This window comes from Schistocerca cancellata, chromosome 4 (assembly GCF_023864275.1).
Source record: "Schistocerca cancellata isolate TAMUIC-IGC-003103 chromosome 4, iqSchCanc2.1, whole genome shotgun sequence".
In the NCBI taxonomy this organism is placed as follows: domain Eukaryota; kingdom Metazoa; phylum Arthropoda; class Insecta; order Orthoptera; family Acrididae; genus Schistocerca; species Schistocerca cancellata.
This window is the reverse complement of record NC_064629.1, coordinates 848,033,450-848,058,586: the sequence shown is the minus strand read 5'-3', so window position 1 is coordinate 848,058,586 and position 25,137 is coordinate 848,033,450. Positions and strand designations below refer to the sequence as shown.

The 25,137-nt window shown below is 38.8% G+C and overlaps 1 protein-coding gene across 15 annotated transcripts in view; it reads left to right on the top strand.

Moving 5' to 3' along the window:
• The window catches only part of LOC126184959 (CTTNBP2 N-terminal-like protein), a 230,048-nt gene that overhangs the window by 16,803 nt on the left and 188,108 nt on the right, over positions 1 to 25,137 (top strand). For 11 of the 15 annotated variants that reach the window (XM_049927640.1, XM_049927646.1, XM_049927647.1 and 8 more), the window contains exon 2: positions 7,024 to 7,068. The exons of the other annotated variants lie outside the window; for them this stretch is intronic. In XM_049927640.1, the coding sequence (XP_049783597.1) occupies positions 7,024 to 7,068 (45 nt within the window). The remainder of the gene's footprint in view (positions 1 to 7,023; positions 7,069 to 25,137) is intronic. 15 annotated transcript variants of the gene reach the window in all.

Below are 25,137 nucleotides of genomic sequence, written 5' to 3'. Positions count from 1 at the left end.
TAGTGAAGGAGACATAAATGAGTGGATGGCAGTGGATGGGGTATGTGTGGAGAACATTACTGACACTGATTTAGTAGCTGCTGTGACTCAAGACCCGGAGGAAGTTGACTGCTATGACGGAAGTGACAATGAGTGTGAAAGCTACACACAGTGATGCAACAGAAGCCCTTGATCTCATGCTATGTTATTTGGAGCAACAGCCTACTGCTACACCTGCTGATCTGATGTTTGAGGCGATGGTGCAACTATGCATCATATAACAGGTTGTCTTCATTACCGCAAAAAACAATGACTGAGTTTTTGTCATCTAAAAAGTAGGGATAAAATGTATTTTAGTAAGTTTGACAGCTTTTATTGAATTGTTATGCATTGTTTAAACCTAATGTTTTCTTGCCAATTTTTCTAATATTGGTTTACTGCATTATGTAAATTAAAATAGTGTGTATATACGGCAATTTACTGCACAGTTTTCCATTCTTAGATTTACATTTTTCATGTTCGGATTAACCAAACGTTCGGATTAGTGGGGCTCTGCTGTATTTGTCTTCTACCATTCAGTTAGTTTGGAATGGCTATCAAATTTGATTGACCTTTACATAACCCATGTGAAGATAAAAATACACTGTGCAATACAGTTAAAGGGTCACAGCTTTGAAACCCTGTAATTCTCTCCCATTATTACACAGAAGTTTCAACTTTACCTCATAGGTGCTAGGTGCTTACAACCTTCCTCAGTAATGGTGCAGAAGTGTGGTGGTGCCTTGCGACATCACCTTGGGCTCATCGATGCTTCAGACAGCAAGTTGTTAACATGTGAAAAAAAAGAAGAAAAGAAAAAAAAAGTTCAGAGCTCAGAAGTTAAAGTGATGTGTACTGTGGGTGTGTCACCCAGTGGGAAATTAGTCACACCTCCTCTTACCCACATTTCACCCCCTTCTTTTAATGTCTCTGTGATGGTGATCAGAACCACGATGCTCAGCATAGAAATCACATGATTTTCTAATGGGTGGTTGCGGAAAACTTTTCAGGTGCACCACTGCTCAGAATCAACACGAAGAGACCCCAGGAGTTGCCATAAGCGGTGTGAGTGAAACCACCTCTACCCTTGGGGCAGTGATTCCCATACATTTTATGGATGAAAACATCAGTCCACAGTGTGGTGAGCGACAGGACGATGTTTTTGACAACTTTTGACACTGCTCACATCCCCTCTCTAACAAGGTGAATTGCTCAGAGGGTGTCAACAGTGTTGAACTTTGTCAAGATCGTTGTCCTGTTGCGCATCACACTTTGAACTGTAGTTTCTGACTGTGAACTGTGTGGGAATCAACACCTCTGCGGAAGTGGTGGTTTCTTTGACACCCTTTATGCTTCTTCTTGAGGCTTTTCATTTCGATTCTGAGTGTCAGTTTGTTTGAAATGTTTTCCTTGGCCACCCATCTGTGTGATTTCAATGCTGGGTGTCGCTGTTCTGACCTCTATTGCAGAGGCTTCTAAAGAAGGCGTGAAATATGGGTAAGGGGGTGTGATGACCTTCCCATGTGTGTGACATCCTCAGTGACATTGGACAGAAGTGTGGTGAAATTTGGTGCCAACGTGACATCATTCAGCCACCTTACACATCATATGCACTTCTGAGCTGTGGCTTTTTTTTTTTTTTTTTTTTTTTTTTTTTTTTTTTTTTTTTTTTTTTTTTTTCCCCGCGTGTGTTGACACCTTGCTATTTGAAGCTTCACTGAGTGCAAAAGTTATGTTGCAGAGCCTTATAGAGAAAGATTTTAGGCACCTTTGAACTATATTTCAAAACTTCTTTGTCATGATTTGGAGACAATTACAAGAGTTAAAAAAAGTGAGCCTTTAAACGTGTTGCAAGGTGTAAATTGAAGAAAGCAAATGTTGTGCTTCGAAAACAATGCAAGAAGATGAACCAATGAGGGGGTTCCAGGGGTGTTGTATGTCAGATGTAAAATCTTACTGAACAAATATCGAGAACAAAATGGTGATAGCAGGCATGAATTATTAATTTGATGACACTTTACCTTCAGCCAAAGGATCATGATGTAAGGAAATTTAAAGTCTTGAATAGCACATGAATAAGGAACCAGAGGAGGGGAACAGCAAATTTCATTTTACTTTTTCGTGCTACAGGACATTATGAAATACTTTTAATTTAGCAGTTATGAGAATGACTCTTACAAAGATGTTTTGTAGTCTGCTAGATAATCAACATCTCACTTCAGAGAATATTTAATGACAAAACTTGAACACATTGGAATAAAGTATTTCACCTGTGTTGTTAACTCTGTGATAGGAACCTGTGGTTGCAATTCATTTAAGAGAACAGAATTTGTTGACACTGACATGCATTAGTTGAGAATTTAGTGCAAAGTCTGAAAGAAAGTAGCAGATGGTGCATGCAGTTGTACAAATGGCTATCCATAATCTCTTTATTTCCACAAGAGTTGTGTAATAGTAACTTCAAAAATGGCTGAAAAAGGCATTGGCTACTGCTCGGATCTAGGACGACATAAAACCAGTTGATTCCAGTTGCACTGTTTGTGATAGAATTGAATAACCTGCATATGTGAATCTGTAACAATAATGAGTGCTGTGGGATGATTCACTTCCTCGTGAGAACAAACGATCTTCGCAAGTTAGAGGACATAAAAAAGTGCAATTTGAAGCTAAGAAATATGTCCAACTGTCCTTTACTTAGCAAATGAAAAGGCTCTAAAAAGTCTCTTATTCCCAGGCAATCTGTATCTTCCAAAGACTCATTTTGGAGTCGTCCACTCCAGTTGAAGTGTGATTATATGCTGCACAGATTAGGTGAGGTTACAGATACACAGCCAGAGAACTTAATATATGTTGGTACAGGTTTACTGCATTAAGCACTGATCATTTTCATTCACTGACATGGCATTTTATTAGCCGCTCAACTTCATTGAAAAGACCAGCCTGGAGGGAAGTGCATTTCTTTCTTGAGGTTCTACTTGTGGGTAGCATACGGAAGGTGTTCAGTGTTCAGCCTGAGCCCAGTTACATTCATTACATAATTTGAGGAGTGATAAACAGAATCTTTCAAACATTTCAGGTTTATGTTTAATTTATTGATATGTAGTTAATTCCCCTTTTGAATTAGTTGAATTTCCCTTTGTGTTAACGTTGACATACATCAACACACAGAAAATTTGTACAGACTTTCACAGCAGTGAACCACTATTTCGAATTGTGGAGGTAGATGCTGTGAGAAACAGCTGGCCTTAGTTTTCATCCTACCTGTGTCGGTTAACACTTCCCAGACTGCATCCCCAAGGAAGTGGACAAATATGTCCCAGAATGTACTAAATTCAGTTTCAAAAATTCTTACAATCATTGATATACAATTTACCCTGATTTGCCTGTCACTTTAAATGAATGTTAGTGTAGTTCCTCTAGCAAAGTCATGGGCAAATAAGACCCTTGTTGTCAGCTATATTTTTGTTGTTATGCGTACTAAACAAATAAGAGTATGTGTTATGAATTCATAGGCCTTTTTAGCAAAATAATTTGTGATACTCTTCTCGAGTTTGGAGCCAGATTTTCAAGTCAAGGTGACACAATATTTTGACAGTCGAACTACCTGTCGCCTACAGGTGAGATGCTACATTGTCAACTTGGCATAAAGACCTGGCTGCAGATCAGAGAAGAGTATCATGAGAGTATGTATATTTTGGGAACAGCATTGCTGTTAACGTCGACATAATATTGGTTTGCAAGTATTTATTTCTTGTTGCACATAGATTATTATTCATGGTACTTAAAGTTTTTTGAAATTGTTTCATAAAGATCTTAATTTTTGTTAGTGTTCACACACTTCGAACAATATGGAGAATTTTCTTGCAGAATCGTAATTTCCAACCAATATAAATTTTCTTTCCTAAAATTCACATAGTGTTAATGTGTTCAGCTATGGCTGTATTAGAGATCCATACTGTTTGCTCAATAGATAAAATACAGTGCATTTTAGTTACAACGGAGGTAAATTTTGAAGTTGGGGACTGGAATAGTTTGTGTGGAAAATGAATGTAATGTGGTTAATAATCATTTTGAACAAACTAGTATATCAAATTAAGTTTATACATTTCTGTACCTGACACAGATGTATTAAGAAGTAGTGAATTCCCTGTGCTGCCAATATTCTTCACTACTTCATGTACATCTGCATCTATATCCATACTCCACAAGCCACCTTATGGTGCATCGTGGAGGGCACCTTCTACCATTACCAGTCATTTCCTATACTGTTCCCCTCGCAAATAGAGGTAAGAAAAAAAAGACACTTTATATGCCTCTGTACGAGTCCTAATTTCTCTTATCTTGCCTTCATATGCCTTAAGTGAAATGTACATTAGTGGCAGTAGAATCTTTCTGCAGACAGCTTCAAATACCGGTTCTCTAAACTTTCTCAATAGTATTCCTCAAGAAGAACCTTGCCTTTCTTCCAGGGATTTCTATTTGAGTTCCTGAAGCATGTTCGTAATACTTATGTGTTGTTTGAACCTACTGGTAACAAAACTAGCCATCTGCCTGTGAATTGCTTCAATGTCTTCCTTCAGTCTGACTTTGTGTGGATTCCAAACACTTCAGCAGTACTCAAGAATGAATCGATTAGTGTTCTATAGTCAACCTCCTTTACAGATGAACCCCACTTTCCTAAAATTCTCCCTGGAAACTGAAGTCGAGCCTCACCTTCACTCCCTACAGTCCTTAACATGATCTTTCCATTTCATATCGCATTGCAACATAATGCCTAGATATTTAACTGATGTGACTGTGTCAAGCAGCACACTACTAATGTTGTATTTGAACATAATGGATTTGTTTTTCCTACTCATCTACATTAACTTACATTTTTCTATATTTAGAGCTAGCTGCCATTTATCACACCAACTAGAAATTTTGTGTATGTCTTCTCGTATCTTCCCACAGTCACTCAGTGGTGACATCTTCCCATGCACCACAGCATCATCAACAAATAGCTGCAGTTTGCTGCTCACCCTATTCGTAAGGTCATTCGTGTATGTAGAAAATAACAACTGTCTTGTTACACTTTGCTGGGGCGTTCCTGATGATACACTTGTCTCTGATGAACACTCACTATCAAGAGCACTGTGCTGGACTCTGTTAGTTAAGAAGTTTGAACGCCATTTACATATCTGGGAACCTATTCTGATTGCCCATACCTTCGGTAACAGTCTGCGGTGGGAGGACCATGACAAATGCTTTTCAGAAATCTAGCATTATGAAATATCTGCAAAGCTCAAAAGTGTAGTACAGGGACCAGCTAGTGGTTGAAATGTATATATGAAACCTTGGATACAAGTTGTACAGAAACAATTAGTATTTCATGTACTGATAATTGTAAAAAGTAGTAGTGTGTTTTCTATTCCTGATTTAAGGTGGAATGTGTTTTGTTCCTGATTTACATTATGAAGTTTGACAGTAACTGTATCACAGGCAGTAAATAGGTAAACTCTGTATTTAATTTCATTGCTCATTGTTCATCATTTCACAGTAATGAGAAATTAATGCAATTCTTAATTTTGATGTGCTCTGGTGTATTTTATTTCATTTCTGTAAGCATGCCAGTTAATATCATAGATCTGTTGGAATAATTAGTTGCAGGAAGTGTTATTTATTCTCTCTTTCCTTTGGTAATGCTTGTTATTCTCATTTGGTTAGGGAAATATTTGCAGCTAACATTGATTTATCCATGTTAATGGTGGTTTGGTAGAGTGGCTGTAGATTAAATTACTTCTCACAGCACAACAGTCGGCCTCTAAGCATAAATAACGCTGTATAAAAAGTGGCTGGCTGCTGTATTTCTTCAAGTAATTTGTGGTTATTGTTGGCCCAGTTTTCTAACACTTCAAACAGTTACACAAATAATTTAACTGGGTGCCTATGCTTGTAGGAACATTGTGAACAACAAAAATTCAGATATAATTTGTAACACTGCAGGGAAATCTGAATGTAGTAATGGGAGACTTATATCCACAGGAGTTTCAAGCAATAAGGGAAAGTGAACTGTAGCCACCTTCAAAGTTTTGTACAGAACATGGAATCAAGTGTTCATCTTCATTTACGGAGCAGTGTCCTGGTGTGTTTCTCATTCACAAAATGACTGCCAGATTGATAGTCTTTATTCACATCATTCAGTTATTTAAACTGCTTTTCTGATCTATATAGCTCACCTCAATCACTTTGAATAAGGTTTTCTATGACTTCATTAAATTATTTCAGAAAAATTCCAAAATGGTTTCTTCTACAGTAGTGTAGCTTATTTCTGCCATTTCCCCCCCTCAGTTTGTCTCTTACTATGTAAGTATTAGTTGGTTGTTAAAACATGTGAAAACAAGTCACTGTGATGCCAATTAGATCTTCTCAGCGTAATATAAATTATATATTATATTTTGTAAATTTTGTTACTGAAAATTAAAGTACATTGCTTTTCCAAAGTTAGATGTAGTATGTGTGCTATGAATAATGTTGTGCATTGCATAGTTCAGCTTGCACCAGTTTGCCTCTGATGAGCTGGCTAAATATGCCTGTGTCAGAGTTCAGTGAGCTGAATAATGAACTCACTACTGCTCTTGTTTACCAGCTGACTAGTTGAGCAGAGCATGGGTTCAGTGAGCAGTTAAGTGTCTCCAGCAAGCAAGATACACATCGTGGGTTGTGTACGCATTTACTAGCTCCTCTGACATTAGCTAACTTCCATTTAGCACTGAGATTGGTAGTTGTCCATTTTCCTTATAAATCTGTCAAGAACTTGTGCATCCCCACATCAACAGTTTTACTGTATGACTATATCTTTTCTCAGACTTATTCCCTATTAGATTTCCTGCTGAGAACCTAACATACTTGTAGGATGTCAGTTATGGCTTTTCTCACTTTGTTCCTTTTATTTTACACCATATATTTCAGTTATCAGTCTCCACATCTGGGTTTGACATCCACCTTTTCAAAATTCTTTTACAGAATGTGCAGTCCCTGGTGGAAAGCTCACCCAGTACACTTGTGGCAGTAAGTTACGTGTTCCATAGAAAATTTAATAATAATTAATTACGTGTTCCATAGATCATTTGAATGATTCTTTTATCGAAATGATGCGGAACGAATTAGTTTACGGAATATGTATACATGAGCAGTGTTAACATTAATGAACATACAATTTTTTAGTTCTCCTCGTGACATTAAGCTTAGTCCATGTGAGGGTCAGTGGTGCCCCTGACAATGTAGGGATCGTACTGTGGGTGCCCAAGCTGTCACTTCCCCAGGCATGTTGAGGAGTGGATGCCTGTCTTCTTGGGGGCACCATGCCACTGGGCGCTGGCCATCACACCAAGTGACCTTTGCTCTGGCTAAATGGCACTAAATGGCACTTTGTTTGGAGTAGGCAGCATCATAGCAAGTATTTGAAATCATAAAATAACCAAAGCTATCAGGTGATGGCCATGAGGCGCTGATAATTTCTTCAGACTGACCGCAATTCAGTGTAGGGTAGATCATTGCAAGCCTAGAAACCTACTCTCCTTGGCCATGCCATGGGAGGAAAACAAAACCATGTGACTTGCAGACACTACTCCTGTCAATTCCTGGTGTGTACGTGAACAGTGTCCTTTTCTATGTCAATGTTCTTTGTAGATAACATTGCAAATCTGCTTGGTAATGTATCTGTTACCATAACATCCCAAAGAACCTAAACATGGTATAGTGATTAATTATTCACCGGGCTCTAATGCTGTAGATGGAAGAAGAGCTGTGAAAACACGTGGAGAGGCAATGGATCCATTTTGTATGTCATGTGCATCGAGGCCTGTTTCACTGCAAAGTAGACACTGGCATATTTATCCTCGCTTTTGAGCAGAATTAACTTCCAGAGGAAGTCAAAATACGAGGTGCATTCAAGTTCTAAGGCATCCAATTTTTTTTCTCCAGGCTGGAAAGAGATAGAAACATGTGCATTGTTTTAAAATGAGGCCGCGTTCATTGTCAGTACGTCCCAGAGATGGCAGCACCGTACGGCAGGTGGAATTTTACCGCCAGCGGCGAGAATGAGAACTGTTTTAAATACTTAAAATGGCGACGTTTTCCTTACTTGAACAGCGTGCAATCATTCGTTTTTCTGAATTTGCGTGGTGTGAAACCAATTGAAATTCATAGACAGTTAAAGGAGACATGTGTCGAAAGTGTGTTCGTGGGTGCGACAGTTTAATGAAGGCAGAACACCGTGTGACAACAAACCGAAACAACCTCGGGCTCGCACAAGCCGGTCTGACGACATGATCGAGAAAGTGGAGAGAATTGTTTCGGGGGATCGCTGAATGACTGTTGAACAGATCGCCTCCAGAGTTGGCATTTCTGTGGGTTCTGTGCACACAATCCTGCATGACAATCTGAAAATGCGAAAAAGGTCATCCAGGTGGGTGCCACGAATGCTGACGGACGACCACATGGCTGCCCGTGTGGCATGTTGCCAAACAATGTTGACGCACAATGACAGCATGAATGGGACTTTCTTTTCGTTGGTTGTGACAATGGATGAGATGTGGGTGACATTTTTCAATCCAGAAACAAAGCACCAGTCAGCTCAATGGAAGCACACAGATTCACCGCCACCAAAAAAATTTCGGGTAACCGCCAGTGCTGAAAAAATGATGGTGTCCATGTTCTGGGACAGCGAGGGCGTAATCCTTACCCATTGCGTTCCAAAGGGCACTACGGTAACAGGTGCATCCTACGAAAATGTTTTGAAGAACAAATTCCTTCCTGCACTGCAACAAAAACATTCGGGAAGGGCTGCGCGTGTGCTGTTTCACCAAGACAACGCACCCGCACATCGAGCTAATGTTACGCAACAGTTTCTTCGTGATAACAACTTTGAAGGGATTCCTCATGCTCCCTACTCACCTGACCTGGCTCCTAGTGACTTTTGGCTTTTTCCAACAATGAAAGACACTCTCCGTGGCCGCACATTCACCAGCCGTGCTGCTATTGCCTCAGCGATTTTCCAGTGGTCAAAACAGACTCCTAAAGAAGCCTTCGCCGCTGCCATGGAATCATGGCGTCAGCGTTGTGAAACATGTGTACGTCTGCAGGGCGATTACGTCGAGAAGTAACGCCAGTTTCATCGATTTCGGGTGAGTAGTTAATTAGAAAAAAAATCGGAGGCCTTAGAACTTGAATGCACCTCGTATGATTTACTGCTGTCATCCGAAGTCATATTTCGCACTTTAAATGCTAGTGCTTGGGTGTATGTCTTCCCAGTGTACACATGACCTTATTTGTGAAGACTGTAGCCAGTCACTTCACAAAAATGTCACATGTGCTACCACCTGTCTGTATCAGTTGCGACAGTGACCATCCTTCCTGTTCCCTGAAGAGTGCTGCTGTAATCAAGAAATGCAAGATCCAGAATTACCTTCCATAATTTGGAATTCAAAAAAATATTATCATTTGTATGCAGTCTCAGCTTCAGCCACTACTGTGACAAGGTCATCAGTAGTACCTGCCAATGTATTTACTCTCTACTTCTTGACCTCTGTTAGTCACCAAAATAAACTTGACTGTGGGGGCAATGAGTTGCCCTCTCTAGTGGCACCTGCAGCACCATCTTTGGTAACCACTCCCAGCATCTGGCTGGAAAAGCAGCATACTCCTCCAGTGTTAATTGGGACTTGGCTCCTTCTGAAATCCCTCTCCCCGGGCATCCGCAGACCAGCAACCCGACACCAACCAGTGGCTGAGGGAACCATGTACTGTGGGTCCCAGGGCTGCCCAGTGTTCTTCTGTTCCTACACCCACAGTGCATAAGTCCTCACAAGATTCTCGACTGGCAAAAGTTGTGAAGAAGAAAAAGAAGAAATCTTGGGAGAAGTCTACTCTGGTTGACCTCCAGCGGCGGCAGATCCTCTCTGTATATCATCATACTCCAAACTAATGTTTGTTGTTGTTCACCCACACCAGTGACAGACAGTGATCCTGGGGCTTGACCTGTTCTTCTGTCCTCTTTACACATAAGTGTTACACCCACAATGCAGTGATCTAATATACTTGCAGTACATATTACTTTTACCTACCAGAATAACTATTAATTTCTTCTTGTTCTGTGATCTATGTTGCTCTCCAACAAACACTTCACTGATGATGATTCTCTAACCCTTCGAGATTACCGAGCATTCCCAAGAGAGCATCTGGAGGGTTCTGCACATTTGTTCACACAAATGCTGTCAGTGAGTGGATTCCTCTCCATACCACATTGAAAGCAAGAGCAGTGTGATGCAAACAACCCAAGTTATGACCGTTTGTAATGTTTATTTACCTCAAGGCAGAGCAATTTCTTACTTTGAGATTACCGCCTTAATCGAACAACTCTCCCTCCCTTTCACCTACTTGGGGATTTCAGTGCACTGTGGGGAAGGGCCACCTAATCTGGTAGGGACCTTCTGGCTGACCAGCTTCATTCCAATCCTGACCTGTCTCTCCACAATGACTGTACTCATACCCACTTTAGTACCACTTATGACACCTTTTCGACTATCGGTCTCACAGTTTCTTCTCTCAATGCCATGGCTTCGCTACAGTGTTCACTGTATGTCGATCTTCGTGACTGTGGCCACTTTCCGGTGATCTTGTCACTTCCTCGTCACTGCGTAATGGTCCACATAATATGGTGGGCTCTTCAAAGAACCTCTGAAGTCACCTTCACCTCCTCTGTCAGACAGCATTGATGAGGTTGTGGGGGACTACTCCAATCTCCAGTGTGATCGCTCGCACTGCTAGAACTCCTGTCTCCCTTTCTACAGGTCCACTCTGCTATCTGCTTGTGTCATGATGGGCCAGAGACATTGCAGCAGCTATTCATGATTATCAAAGGGCCCTGCAATGTCCCATGTGACATCCTTCACAGCCCCACATCATCACTTTTAGGCAGCTCCATGCTAGAGCTTACCATCTAATTAACTGCAGTAAGAAGAAATGTTGGGAGTGTTAAATCTCCTTCTTAGGAACATATGCCTCTCCATACCAAGTATGGTCCAAGCACCATAGTCTACTGGGCTGCCAGAGATGAATTGTCCCAGACCTCCTCCTTCATGTTGGTATATCTACAGATGGATCAGTTCTTGCCAAATGCCTTGTGAACAACTTTGTGAATTCATTGGTGTCCTGTTCTTACCAGGCAACCTTTGAAATGCATAAAGACAAGTTGAAGACATCCTCCCATACTTTACCTCTGTCAAGCCAAATTATAAAGGGTGATTCTTATTAATGCCTAAAAACCCCCAGAGTGATGTAAAGGATACTGAAATAATTTAATATAAGGCACATGGGAATGTGCCTTATATTTCCCAACAAATGTTGGGAAATATCTCAAAAGTGCATGACAAATGTTGAATGTGTGATGTCACCAGATGACGTGCCTTGCCACAAGTGCAGCAAGTGGGGAGTGGGTTTGTCAACCCTATCCTCGTTGGTAGGGTCTGCACTACGCATTGCTCTGCTAGGGTACTCTATTTTCGTAAATGTAAACTGATTCATCACAATGTTATATTACCACTACCATGAGCTCTACTGTATCACATTGGGTAATGCAAGAATGCAAACAGAATACACTAGCAGATTGATGTGTAGCATTTTCCCCAACCAGAAAGGGTAGGATCGCCAAGACCTACCACTGCACAAATGGTGAGGTACGTCATCTGGTGAAAGCACGTGTTCAAAATTTTCCATCTGCTTTTGGGGTATTTCCTGACATTTATGGCTGCATATGTTTTATAGAAAATTACTTGTCTCAGCATCATCTACAGCTTGTCAGGAGTCATTTAAACATTAATGAGAATCATCCTGTATAATCAGCCATTCATTGACGGAACTGCTTCAGACTCTTGACTCGTCACACAATATGGTTCCAGGCCCTGATTCAATTCATAATCAGATGAGCCAACATCTGAATTTTACTCAAAGTCGCTATCTTCTCTGAGTCCTGAACTGTATTTGACTAGAAACTATTTTGTTTCTGTAGTGGTCAGATAGTATCATCTTTTCAATCCGTAAACCAGACACAAAACCAAACGTCCATTGACATCTACTGACTGCAACATGCTCTGCAAACTGCTTGAGATGATGGTAACCCAATGATTTATTTTGAGTTCTAAAATCATGGGGCCTTCTGTCCCCCTATCATTGTGATATCTGGAAGGTATGAGGTACAGGGGTCCATCTGGTTAGGTGGGAAACAGCACTCCAACAAACTTTTTCTAAATGCCAACACCTCATTGTAGTCTTCTCAGCCTACTTAGGGCATATGACACCATTTGGCACCACGCCATTTTACTCAACCTCCGTGACTTGGGCTTTCAAGACTATCTCCAGATTTTTATTTTGCAGTTTTTATCTCGCTGGTTGTTTTGGGTTAGAGTTGGTCAATCACCCAGCTCACCATTGCTCCAAGAAAACGGTGGCCCAGAGGGCTCCATGCTGGCTGAGTGTTACTCTTCCTCCTTGCCATCAATAAGTTATTGACCTCTGTCAGAGCACTGGTCACCCAAATGCTGTGTGTCAACTTCTGCCTTTGGTATAGCTCCTAGTATGTAGTCTTGGCTGAAAGCCAACTTCAAGGTGCCATCTGAAGGGTATTTTCTTGGACCCTTTCCCATGGCTTCCGGTTCTATTGTGCAGAAACAATACCATGCATTTCAGTTGTATCACTGTCCAGTCTGACCTTGGTGAAACAACCACAAATTATTATGCAAATGAACAGAAAAAAGAGATTTTTTTTTCCTTTGTAACTCTAATATATACACAAATCAATTTGGACAGGACTCCAATTAATGTCAAGATGTTTTTACAGTTACCTATGTGTATCTGGTGTGATGCCCATGAAAGATTACCGTATTCACTTGAATCTAAGCCGCACTTTTTTCCGGTTTTTGTAATCCAAAAAACCGCCTGCGGCTTAGAATCGAGTGCAAAGTAAGCGGAAGTTCTGAAAAATGTTGGTAGGTGTCACCACAACTAACTTCTGCCGTCAAATATATTTAGTGCAACACAGGTATGCTTTGCAGGCACAAAGATAAATACTGGCGCCAAAACCTCTGTGTCCGTAAATAAATTAAAAGAAAAGGTAGAAGAATGTAAACATCATGCCATATATTATTTCGTGTTTGCTGCTATCTCATTTAAATCCTGTCTGCCTAGTAAACTACGAAACTAGACCGAGACAACAGCAAACGTGGAAGAATATACATATCATGTCATGTTTATATTCGTATTATTCTTATGCTGACTAGTGATACAGTCAGAAATAAAGCACGGCAACGGACTAAATTTTAAAATCTAAGATGACTCTAATTTCTGTGCAGAATGTAATGTACTAAGAGGCGTCTGCAGAGATTTTCAAACGGAGAAAAATTTTCACTAAACTCTCGTTCAGAACATCTTCTATCATACACAGCTATTATTTGGTTCTTGTTGATCATTATCAAAGAAAGCAGCAGTGTAAGTAACAACAAATAGCAGTCTCTTGCCACTGTTTCGCTAATGAGATAATGTTTCTCTTTTTTTTTTTTTTTAATTGTAAGTGGCGGTAGCGCGCACTAAGCAATCCACGCCGCGAGTGGCGACGGGCCGTTAACACTCGTTATCAAAATTCGACAAACAATGCATGACACAGTACAATAATGCATTTTCAGCTTAGAGTGATGTAAACACCTATAACAAAGAGAATGTCACTTATCAGATCAAAGCAAAATAAGCAATCGATTCAAACCAGACAAAGCACGTGAAAAAGGAAGGGCACCCATATAAATACGGATGGAGTGCCTGACACATAGCAATGGCTACTTGGTAAAGCTTAACTGTTAAGCTTAAGACTCGAACCAAACTACTGTAGCTGTATCTTCATCCATTCAACCTCAATTGTGTTTCACGTTAGAATGGACCAACTTTGTTTCGATTTGGAGGGGCGGTCTAAAACTTTTCTCTCACCTTGAATTTCTAGTCTGAAATTTCAGGAGCGGCTTAGATTCAGGTAATTTTTTGTCCCTTGATTTCGAGTCTCATTTTTCAGGTGCGGCTTAGATTCGAGTGCGGCTTACATTCGAGTAAATACGGTAATGTAATAGTATTCACAACACCTAAAGTTTACAATGAAAATGAAGAAATACAGCTCCACTAATAAACTTAAAGCTCATCCTCTCCTTGCATAAAAAGCCAACTCATCTGGCCCTTTATATGCTTACCCTCAGCCGAAACCACTGAGGACTATATTTCCTTTTTAGGCACCCATAATGAATTCAGCATTTATTGAGTCCACCTAAACACAACATAAGATGAAAAGCACCTAGTCCATGTGGAGTACAGCAAGTGAAATAGTTCATCATTAGAGCATCAATTAAAGGAACATTATGTATTTGCAGCTACATTGTCCTGAGTCTGCTGTAATTAAGTATTTAATAGTGTCATAGGAGAACTGGACAAAAAGCATCAAGGTATTTAGAACCCTATACATCTGGAACAAAGCAATGATTTATTCAAATGAAAACTATGTCTTTTTTAGTTCTTAATAATGCTTGAAACGTAGAATGTTTGTGCCACATCAGTTTCAGGATTATATTCCCACAACACTTTTAATGTATGCTGCTGTTAATCATCTAAGGAAATTCCCACAGTAACCTACAGAACAAGAACAGTTTAGGGTTTTGATACCACTCCTTTCAATAAGGGTTAACAGTTCATCTACGCTTGCTTTCCACAAGTCATCATACAGAATGTGGCTGACAACTTCTGCAGTGCTGTCAGCCCCCTGCTCCTCCTTTTTTCCCCCATCTGCAAATTATGCAAAACCAGTATGAAACTAAGTGTAGGCATTCTACATGGAAAGTGCACTACTTCATTCTGGAGCCTAAAGAAAGTGTGTGTTTGCTTCTGTCATTTAATTTGCTTGAGACAATAATCACTGGCACAATACTAGAAAGCAGCACTTCAGCAAATTTCATTTCTGTATTATAATTTTTCGTGTTTTTACGAAGTCTAAACAAACTGCTGTTTCCTGTGTGTTAAGTGCTATCCATAGTCCAGTTACATATAGTGTGTTTTTTGCTTCTACTGACAGTACTTCATAACAACTCTCACTCTGCCTTGTTTTGGAATGCATTTATTCCAATACTTCAAAAATTATGTAAATAGGCCTATATCAATCAATTATTACTGATGTAATTTCAATTAATAAAATAATATAATTAACACACAGAGTTGCTGAGATGCTAGAGATAGGAGGCAAAATTGTGGTTGACAGACTACAAGCCATCAATGTGGGAGAGTGATGTAGTGGATTGGAAAACTATTTTGATTCACCTTCTGCACAAAAAAAGATAAGTCAAATCCAAAAAATTATGGACACTTGTCTCATCTGCACATTGCTTACAAAGTAGTTTTTTGTGCCCTCATTCTGGGTTAGAGCAACAGACACAATAGAAGATAGTTGAATACTGGGCAGGTTTTCCACGGGGTTTGGCCTTGTGTGGAACATGTGTGAAACCTGAAGATGATACTACAGGACTGCAGTCAGTTAGGGATGTTGTCACGTATGTCATTTTTTAAAAAGCCCTGACCTGAGTGACTGTACTATACTGTTTAATATACTGCATGAAAGTGGTGTGGTTAAATAAAAAAAAAAGCTAACTAAATGCAACAGGCTTTAACAAACACAATCTTTTAAACTAAAATTAATGTGCAACATCTCTGGAACACTTAAATAAAAATAGGCATAAGACGCAAAGTCAGCACACAAAATACTTTGGTGAAATTATCGAGAACATTTTCAGTGACAAAATAAGCAATATAAATCATCCAAAAAATTGTGTGAAGTTTACACAACCATCTGGAATATTTAAAACAAGAAATCTCATCCCACCAACGCCAAAGTACATCATTACTAAACAATTTGTCTCCCAGAAGCACTGTATGCAGTGGACATAATCATCAGCTGTGAATGTAAATGTCACTGAGAAGATGGAATAACAGATATTGTGAAAAACATTCAGACGCATCGTACATGATGGTATCTGGATGCACAAAAGTACAGCAGAATTGTATTCCCTGATGGAACTCTTTCAAGTGCACTTGTAAGCAGCCATTCTCCATGCCACTAGCCAACAGACCAGTCATACAAAACCCTGAAACTACTAACAAACCAGAAACTATGTTGCAGCAAAGCAGCAAAACATCCAGTAAGCAGTGCATTAAAATATTTCTGTGCCGTTATAGTCATGCGAAAGAAAACGTCAAACTATTATAAACCTGAAAGTGTGGGTAGAAAACCATCAGACTTTTCCACACTTGTGTTGTCAGACATGTCTGAAGTGTAGAAGTAATGGAGTATGAAGTCGGGTAGAGGGAAGCTGAGAGTACCTCCTTTAAAGAGATTGAGAAAAGTTTGTGGTGAGTGTTTCAGAACCATATCAACTGCTCCACTAGCTAATATGGGAAACTATCAGGAGTATTTCCAAGATACACAGTAGACCACCTGTACCACCATACTAAACTGGTGTCTTCTAACATGAATGGAAATATTGCCTAGACCAGGGCTTCCCAACCTTTTCAGCTGGTGGACCCCTTCTTCAGTCGAAAATCCATGGCGGACCCCTAGTCAGTCAAGAGCACAGTAACTTTAAATTTCAGGGCGAAACCCATGGGAACGGAAAGCTTCTTAATGCAAGTGCCATGTTCCATTCCCCCCCCCCCCCCCCTCCCCCCCTTCCTCCTCGAAGTATCAATAGTCTTTGGTTTAGAGATGAATGAAAACAACTTGAAATTAACGATCCAATTTGAATTCCCATTGTATCCAGACACTTACTAGTGGATTTACTCACTTAATTCAAAACACTATAGCCTGATTAAAATTACTTGGTAATTGAAATTTCACACGATGGGGCTGTCTTCCACCAAGAGCAATCAACGTCACGTCCAAACTTCGCTGCTGACAAGCTGCCGCTCATGGTCTGTTCACTTCCACTATTTGGCTACTGCTGTGTAAAGAGCATGAATATTTCGTAACAGTCGTGTGTGTGTGTGTGTGTGTGTGTGTGTGTGTGTGTGTGTGTGTGTGTATTCATTTTAACTGGAAACTTCCCTTGTTGTGAAGGCGATGAAGAAACTGCACCCTTCTTCAGTGATCCTCACTTCAGCCATCGATCCATGTTAGAAGTAATAGTCGATCAGAGAAGCCGCATTCTCCAGCGCTAAACTGTGTATGCGTTCTCACTTAGGAACCGCAAAGGCTGCTTGGGGATCACACAAAAAAAAGTGATGAATTTGATTTTCACATTTTTATTCAGTAATTTTAATCATTATTTTACACGATTTGGTGAAAGGTAGCCGTGGACCCCATAGAAAGAGCCGGCGGACCCCTAAGGGGTCTGCGGACCACAGGTTGGGAAGCCCTGGCCTAGACAATAGCAGAGCATTCTGCTAAGATCTGTCACCTTATTGCCAGCATTGAGTCGTCGTGAGGACTGTCTTTGGTGCTGAATCAAATCAGCCAAATCAAGTAAAGCTTGATGTGACACGTTGGAGACAAAGGAAAGGAAATTGTTCTGCTGGAACTTTACAGTACAACTTAGCAGACAAGTGAATTTCCTAAGTTGTGAAGGCTGGCAATTCTGGTCCACTTCTTCCAGTAGTTACCTATGTGTCATCATGAACCCCTGTGTGTGAAAGATCTTGGAATTAATTGTAAACTGTCACATTGTCTAATAGTTTTTGATAAGTTGTTAGACACTACATGTAGGCACAATATTTGTGGATGGTTCCATCAGTGTGTCTACAGAGACTGTTCATGTATCACAAATTAATTGTGAAACATTATCTTTCTTGGTTGAGCAAGAAAATGGGTCCACAGTAAGGATTTAAATTTCACTACTATTCATTTGCAGAAGATTTGGCACCTGCTTGACGTATGGATTAGTGAAACATAAACACCTCAAGGTCATTGACACTTTCACCATGAAGATATTAGTTGGGCCACAGGCACTCAGAGGACCAGTCTCATACATAACCTCTTCTGTGCTGAGGCTGGGAAGTTGCCACTTGCCTCCCAGCAGCAGCAGCAGCAGCAGCTTCATGGTGTGTTTGGTGTATAGGATCCTTGTCATTCCAGACTCACTATTAATTGCCCAGTCATTTAACAGGCTTTCAAAAAATGTCTTTAAGGGATGAGGCTAAATTGGATCTGCTCAAAATATTACCTCGTGGCACTTGACGTGGAACAAATATCAGCCTTAACTCAAGGTTTGAGCCATTTGCTACACTGGCTACTGAAGAAGCCCAGAATTATTTTTAGCTTTGTAGTGGTACATACTATTGTTTTACAGACCTTCCTCTCTTCACATTATTCTAGATGCAAAGTTAGTAAGGTCTTGTCAATCACTTTGAATAAGTGAACTGTGTCCCCCGAGACAGCATTGAAAGGCTATTTTGCACTAGTTATGGACAGTATCATGCCCATCACAAGGAGCTGCATTCAGTCTGTTTTGTTTGTGAAAAATTAATTTGCCCATCAGCCTGCGACAAGTGATCTTGAATGCAGTGTAGCCATTGTGACATGATAGAGGAATAAATCTTTCATCTGCTCAAATTCTTTTAGTGCTCCTCAGATCCTTCGGCATATGTACCCTACAGAAAAAAAGTGCAGAACGTATGGGAATCCTTTCTCACACAAAACAACAGGTATAGGAGGCTGCATTTGGATGCATATCAGCATATCAGGTCACATGAGAATAAGGGATAGATAGTAAGCTGATTGACCAGACAGTGAGACCCTGTTAGGATGATGAAATTGAACATAATGCAAGTCCCCTGCTAGCTACAATTCTTTTATTCAGTTGATTCGCTCACAGTGGGAAGACGTGGCTGTAGGTGAGACAGCAAGAGCTGTGAATGGTGATACATATGATTTGATATGGCATTCCTCCTACTGCTGAGTCAGAACGTCCATGTAAAGTCACAATAAATGCTTTCAATATAGAAAATAATTTCCTTTAAATGATGGAAAGGCCTTCTTGTTATGGTGTCTATGGTGACCAAATTTCAATTTCTCATGTTTGAATGGAACACATTTAGTGGGCAGTAGTACATTTAAATGAGAATCTGTGTCTATTTCAGATGAGGTGTGTGTCTTGATTCCAGCCTTAGTGTTAGGTTCAAGATTTTAATTTGATCATCCTACTCTCATGCAGTGGAAGAGCAATGACTCTAGATGTTGCACATTTATGGCCTTTCACAATTTACAAATACATTGCATAGTTTCATTATTTATTTTTGTAGAGCTTATAGTTGTCAACTCCTCAGTTCTGAAAAAAAATCTATTGTTCATATTATATTTAAAAAGAGGGAGAAACAAAGCCATTGCCATATTCTGCTTATGGAATGTTCAAACTGGTATACAGTTGGATTTGAAGGGTTTCTGGCAAACTACTAAGTGCTCTTACACATAAAGTAATGTAGTGAAATATGTGAAAGTGAATCTAAAGTCATATACCGTTTGTACACATAGACATAGATATCACTGCAATTAATCACAACAATTAGATATCTCGGAGTATCTGTTCAGAGTGGTTTGAGATAGACAGACCAACCAAATTTATCCACGGAGAAGGTAAGGCAAATGCCAGACCAAGATTTGTTGAAAAAATCAAGGGAATGCAATTCATGTATGAGGGAAACTGATTAAAAATTCCTCATTTATCCCATTCATATGCATTGTACATTGGTATTGGATCATTATCAACTCAGCTCGATAGCATAGATAGAGAAGATTAAAAGGAGACCTGTAGTTTTCCATAGGTTTGTTTGTTCAGCATGAGTGTGTCACAGATATCTGCAATGAACTCTAAGATAGTCACTGTAAGAATGTGGTTGTTCATCTTTAAGAGCCGTACTCTGAATATCCCATGTGACTATGTTCCAGTAATTAAGAAACTTATTACTTTCTACGACATGTGTCTTGTATTATGACTAAGAGCTTAAAATACTTGGGCATTTAGAGAGGGATACTGACAGTCACTCTGCCCATGTGTCATCTGTGAATGGAACAGGAAGAAAATAAAATTATATTTCCACAATGTATACTGTCTGACACACACCATACGGTAGTTTGAAGAGTGAAATAAAAGTACAGATCTGTTGAGGGCCTTCAACTAACACACCAACTCTGCTTCTTGTTCAGGTAGCTTCCAACTGACAAAGATAAAAAAACTGACAGTGTTGGGGACTGAACCATGTGGCAGTTGGATGACACCTCAGCTAAATAGGGGATCCGTTAGCTCATGGTCATATTTAGTGTTTATTGAAGAAAAGCTTTGTATCAGCATACTCTTAATAGTATGTTATGGTTGTCAGCCATGTTATCCTCGGCAAATACTATTAGATTTTTTTCTGTATACGAGGCCTAAGTCAATTGAAGCTATTAATGTTTATCAATTTTGTTTTAATAGACTGGATGATGGGAGAAAACCAGAACCAATTAATACTATAAATTATACACCAAAGTGTGATTAAAACAGACAATTAATAAAGAAGTCCCAAATATGACCAGTGACTTCTGTGTAGACTTTATCTATCTTCAGTTAATAATGGTATATTTTTCTTTTCTTTTCATAATAAGACTAAACCTCAGTGACATCCACCTACTAAAGAAAATAGAATGCATCCCAAAACAACTGATTAATCTTCCATACAAATTTCTTCATCCTGGTGGTTCATTGATATAAATAATGGTGAATTCCAAACTTTGAGACCTTAAGACTGATGTTCTAGAAGCTGTGTGAATAGAAGCAACAGGTGAAAATGGTGCAGGTTAAACCTAAATAACTTCTGGGGAATCCTAGAATGGTTCGTTTGGCATTCCTCATAAGAACTCAAGTTGAAAAAGTGGGATATGTTTCCTGATTTGCTTTCTTTCAAAGTTGGGAGAGAAAATTCAGATAAATCATGAACCAAGTGGTGGGATTCAGAGAGTGGATTCAATCTTTCACCCTTACCATTTTATAAAAGTTTTATCCAATACAGACATGTGCACCAAACTTAGGAAACACTTTTCTCTCTTATAAATGGAACGTGGCAGTTTTCACCTGTTATCGTTGTTACATTAGGAAATTAAACTTCTGTCTGATAACTTACTTGGAAGACAAGGAGAACAATCACACTTCTTTTTTTTTATTGCAATAGGCAATATAAATTGTAGTTCATCCTGAGGAAATGTTCGCATTCTTTAGAAATTTCACAGTTCATTTAGTATCTATGTCATCTTCAACTGAATAGTATCATGGAATCAAAGTAAAAAGTGAAAGGAATTAGAAGTGAAGGAACTAAATCCCAATGAACTATGCGATACAAATAGAGGATAACTCAGTAAAGTTGTTATTTCCTGTGTAGTAGTGAATTGTGTACTGTTTTTCTGTTTCTTAAATTTTTTTGTTCTTGGCTTCCAATTTGTTTTGTGATTTTAAAGTTTTTCTTTGGAAGGTGTTTCGCATAGTTTGAGATTTGATTTTGTTTGAATAGCTTAACATTCTTTGTTGACTACACATATTTGTGTCATTGAAATATGAGGAAATTAGAGATAAAGTAGATGGTCTGTTAGTAGATCTAATCTCAGGTGCCAACACATTTCACAGCATGATTTTCCTCTCCAGATTTGACACGGTGTTAAGTCCGGTCCATAAAAAAGACAGCTAGTTAAATTTGTTTGGGACTTTCAATATTGACTTAACTGATTCTCTCTTCTGTAAAGAAAAATTTAAAAAATAAAAAAAGTTGCTGGCCCTACTTGGGTCATACAACCTGCAAACTACAGTACATGTAAACTTTAATACAATTATAGATGATATTTCCGTAGATTCTGTCGGAGTGAGGACCACACTAAAAAAAAAAATAGCAATGTGTAGTCAGATTATGATGCACATACAGTAATGCTGAAAGGAATCAAGGAAGTGTCATATACCAAGACAGTAAACCAAAAATTTAGAGATATGGCTCTCCTTGCAGTGCACTCAATTTAAGCCAATCTTGAAGGACACATTTAGCAAGAAGTTTACAGTACAGGCATCTTCAATAAGAAATATGACATGTTTTTAGGAACTTTCATTACTTTCTTTGACAGTTCTTTTCCATCAAAAATCGCAGAGAGAAATGCTGTCTTAGAAGTAACCAGTTCAGATAACTAATGGTATTAGGGTATCACGTAGAAGAAAGGATGAGTTGTATCATAATATTAGGGACAGTTACAGATAAAATAGAGAATTTCACTACAGATGATACAACAAAATGCTCATCTATATCTCCAGACAAGCTAAAACAATGCATTACACCAAAAGAATAGAGAGATCTTAGAACAAAATTAAAACTATATGGTCAATTGTTAAAGAAATATATGAGCTGAAGTTGCGTTGTCACTGTGTCCCGCACCTTCTGTGGCGGAATGGTTTTGTAAGTGATCCTCCAGAGTTGTGCAAAACATTTAAGTACCCATTTCTTGTCAATAGTTTGAAGAAGGTAATTTATATGAGAGTAGTGGTCTCGGTACACACACTTTCTGAATTTTAACATTTGTTGAATTTGTTAACATTTGTTGAATTTGTTAACATTTGTTGAATTTGTTAACATTTGTTGAATTTGTTAACATTTGTTGAATTTGTTAACATTTGTTGAATTTGTTAACATTTGTTGAATTTGTTAACATTTGTTGAATTTGTTAACATTTGTTGAATTTGTTAACATTTGTTGAATTTGTTAACATTTGTTGAATTTGTTAACATTTGTTGAATTTGTTAACATTTGTTGAATTTGTTAACATTTGTTGAATTTGTTAACATTTGTTGAATTTGTTAACATTTGTTGAATTTGTTAACATCTGACTCTATCAAGATAAGATTTTTTCTGTGCTTACCTGATTTGATGTGTACTATGCCTTTTCCATTTACTTTGCTAGTTTGCAGTCTCAGTATATGATAAATATAAGATGTTAAATTGGTCTGAGGTGTTGTACAGTCCTTATTACACTTCACATTACAAGCATGGGTGTGTATGGCCTTTGTCAAGAACTAATTGCTAAATGTCAAGCAGTCTTCAACCCAGATGCATACTTCTGCAAATGTTCTGATATAATAATTTGTTTTTAAGTGGTAGCCTGCAGCTGTTTTAATCGTTTCTTGGAAGTCCATAAAATAACATTTGCATCTGCATCTTAAGACCTGAACCAAATGGAGAGAATGCAAATTCTGAAAGCAAAACGAAGAAAAAATGTTAAGGATAATGATGTTACATGGACACAAGATTGTGGTATCAGACTTGCCAGAGGCTGATGGATTCATTCTGCAAATAAAAATTCATCATGTGCCATTCTATGTAAGATTGCAGTCTGTAAAATAAATGTGGAATAATGCCCTGGGCAAATTTTAATTCTCCACACTCCATATATGTTAACATTCTTAGTTACCATCTAAATTGGTACTGAATCTCCAGGTTAGCTCATTGTGCGACAACTGTATACAGTTTTGACAAAAGAAATTAACTGTCAGAATTTTTCTTTCTGTTGGTATCTTTGTCTCTGACATTTCAGCATTGTTAATCTTATTTCATGTTTTTGATGCTTATTTTATTTTTGGCCATTGAAAGGGTTGCACATACATTGATATGTTCAGCTACTTTAAACTTCCAGGAAAAAATGCTTTGAGGAATTGGCATTAAATTTTGCATTTGCTTGTGGCATCCAAGGAAAAATCTTACTCAAAGCATGGATGATGGAAAGTTGTTTGAACTAATCCTCCATGTCAGCATGCATATCTTTGGGCAGTGAGATATGCTGTCTACACTGGAATGTTGACAGTTTGCTGCAGCTGGGTCCCGCTGTTGATGGAAGAACCAAATGTGGCTGTTAGCTGCAGCTGTTGATCCCCAAGACAGCTGGCAGCATTGGATTCAAATGAGCCTTTTAATGAAAACTGTGTAGGAGTTATGTCTGTATATCCATGCAGGCAGTCTGATTTCAAATGGTGTGTCTTGATGTGACATCATTACTAGTTTGGACTCTGTGCATTATATTTCTGAGTGTTTGTATCACTTGGACCAGCATGTAAAATGAGTAACCTGTTGCTCCTGTTGTCAACCTTTCTGTATGCTGGGTCTTGTGGATGCACGTTGCTTTAGGACTGACATTAGAGTATGCTGCCATCTTTCATTCAATTTTTCTGCTGGTTGTTGTGTTTCATATGGAGTGGTTCTGTACTGGGAAAGGAAAATTAATAATGGATTACACTTACTGTTCTTCTGTTTTAGCTTTGTCATGTGAGATTTCAGTGTTCTTGCAAATCTCTCAGTGAGTCTGTTTGCTTTAGGGTAAAAGGGTACAATTTTGAAATATAATATACCATTTGGATTGTTTCCATAGAAGTTATATGTGACATTTTATCACATAGGGAGATTTAAAAAATGCATCTGTTGACAATCAGACAGTAGCTTCCTAAAAATGGCCCAGCATAACCTGTATAAATATGACCACGGTTCTGATGACTTGGCACAGAAAATATTGCTGTGGGGAAGCTGATTGTTATTTTTTATTATTTAGTATTATTTAGCCAGCATCACATTTATGTCTTTACTTCAGTTTTTCCAATATCAGTGCCCACTGGCAGTGTATTTGGTATTTACTATGCCCAAGTGGCATTGCTGTAGCATTGGAAGTGCTTTTTGTTTTAGCCCTTCTGGAATCACCACTCATGTGTACTCCAATATGATTTAATTTCTGGTTGATTGCTTAACTTTTTATCTAAAGACCACACAGATTGAATGTCTTGTTTTATTTTGGGTAGTAATTGATCTTTTCGCTCTAGTTTTGCTATCAAGTTAGCCATTCAGTGGAAAATTTTCAACTGTATCTTGACTGACAATATCCAAAGCAAAATGTGCATCAGCAGAAGAATTGAAATTCTTATCCTGCTCTGTTGGCAGCCATGATAGCAAATCTGTGTTCATGTGTTTCGGTATGTATCTATAAACTATTTCATAATTGTAGAATGAGATTGTCACCTGCAGCAG